The sequence below is a fragment of the Sinocyclocheilus rhinocerous genome, unplaced genomic scaffold (genome assembly GCF_001515625.1).
Source record: "Sinocyclocheilus rhinocerous isolate Xijiao unplaced genomic scaffold, SAMN03320098_v1.1 scaffold544, whole genome shotgun sequence".
Classification (NCBI taxonomy): Eukaryota; Metazoa; Chordata; class Actinopteri; order Cypriniformes; family Cyprinidae; genus Sinocyclocheilus; species Sinocyclocheilus rhinocerous.
Genome location: NW_015658610.1, coordinates 556,676 through 558,118, shown reverse-complemented (window position 1 = coordinate 558,118; position 1,443 = coordinate 556,676). Strand labels below are relative to the sequence as shown.

The 1,443-nt window shown below is 36.0% G+C and overlaps 1 protein-coding gene across 1 annotated transcript in view; it reads right to left on the bottom strand.

Moving 5' to 3' along the window:
• Nucleotides 1-818, bottom strand: part of LOC107722764 (histone H4 transcription factor-like) — a 6,195-nt gene extending 5,377 nt beyond the window's left edge. Inside the window, 1 exon segment of the mRNA XM_016531231.1 lies at nt 737-818. Coding sequence (XP_016386717.1) covers nt 737-818 — 82 coding nt within the window.
• Nucleotides 819-1,443: the final 625 nt, after the last annotated feature.

The window sequence follows — 1,443 nt, the reverse complement described above, 5'->3', positions numbered from 1 at the left end:
TTTGTAAAAATCGACGTGTTTCAGAAAGGCTGGGCAGGGAGGAGAAACAATAATGTACAGTATGTGGAAAATAATGTGTTTTTTTAACCTTAAACCGCATAAACACATTTCATTACACCAAATACACCAAATAATGTTCTTTTTAGCAACATCATATGATAAAATAAGCTAAAATAATGATTCTTTTATTTTTTATTTATTTAAAGAATTAGGGTTCATATAACACATAAGGTAGCCTATTTTTAAATTTGTGATTTTTGGACCTGAAAAAATAATGAATATACATTTTTATAGTTATGCTAAGCTCTAACACATTTCATCAGATAGAAATTGTAAGATTTTTTTTTTATGTCCTTTTCATTAAGGCTTCTCCTCTAAATCACAAACTAGAAAAATTATAGGGCTTTCGAATATAGTTGTGGACAATGGAGAGGCCTTGAAGTTATTTCTTACCCTTCCAGCCACAGAACAACACATTTTCTTCATTAGCCTCGAGACAATGGGCATGCATCTCCACATGTCTGTAGAACCACTCTGGATTATCCATAGACATCTGAATAGAAACACGCTTATCAGCGGAGCACTTTATTTTTAAAGCACTGCCAAACAGAATACATATAATAGTAAAATAAAAACCCTCCCACTTATTCTTCACACCTCAATAAACTTGATTTGACAAGCCACATACAGTAAAATATAATCTACTTAAAAGTGGAAAATTGCTTTCATACCTCACAGTGCTCCCAAAGACAAAGGAAGTTCTCTTGGACCTCAGGCACAATGTTGCGGTTATGGAGGCCGACCGAACAGGCACCCATGTCGCTGTGGCCGTTGAGTATAGCAAGACCCCACTGCTTCAACTTGGTGTGGTAGCAATGGAAGAACATGTGTCTGAGAAGCTCTGCATTTCCTTCCACTGAGCAGAAGCCACAGTCTCTCCAAAGACAGTTATGCTCCTCTTCTGTAAAACATGCAGGCGAGCCAAGTATCGATTATGGACCAGGCCAATGGAGTCAGTGCCACAGGGACTCTGACTGCCAGAAACCTTGAGCTGAGACAGCTGCTAAGGCTCAACACTTAGAAACAATCCACCGCTGATGTAACATTAATAAAGACAGACGGACAGTGCATAAAAATGTGCCAGAAACTGTTAATGCAATGTCGAATAGATGAAGAAATAAATGTTATGTGTAACTAGCACATCCTCAGCACTAATAGTCCCCTTTGAACACATTTAACCTGAACTGAACTGCTATATTGTTATCTATTTTGCAATAAATGGTATGTTTATTCTTAAAATTGAACTCCTTTTTATACAAATTTACATCTAACAATTGCAACAAGAGGAGGCTTTCGAAGCAGTGCTGTTATATTGAGAGTTTTTATGAATATTTTCAATTAGCTTTTATTTTCAGTTTTCATTTTAATTTTAGTTTCATTTTT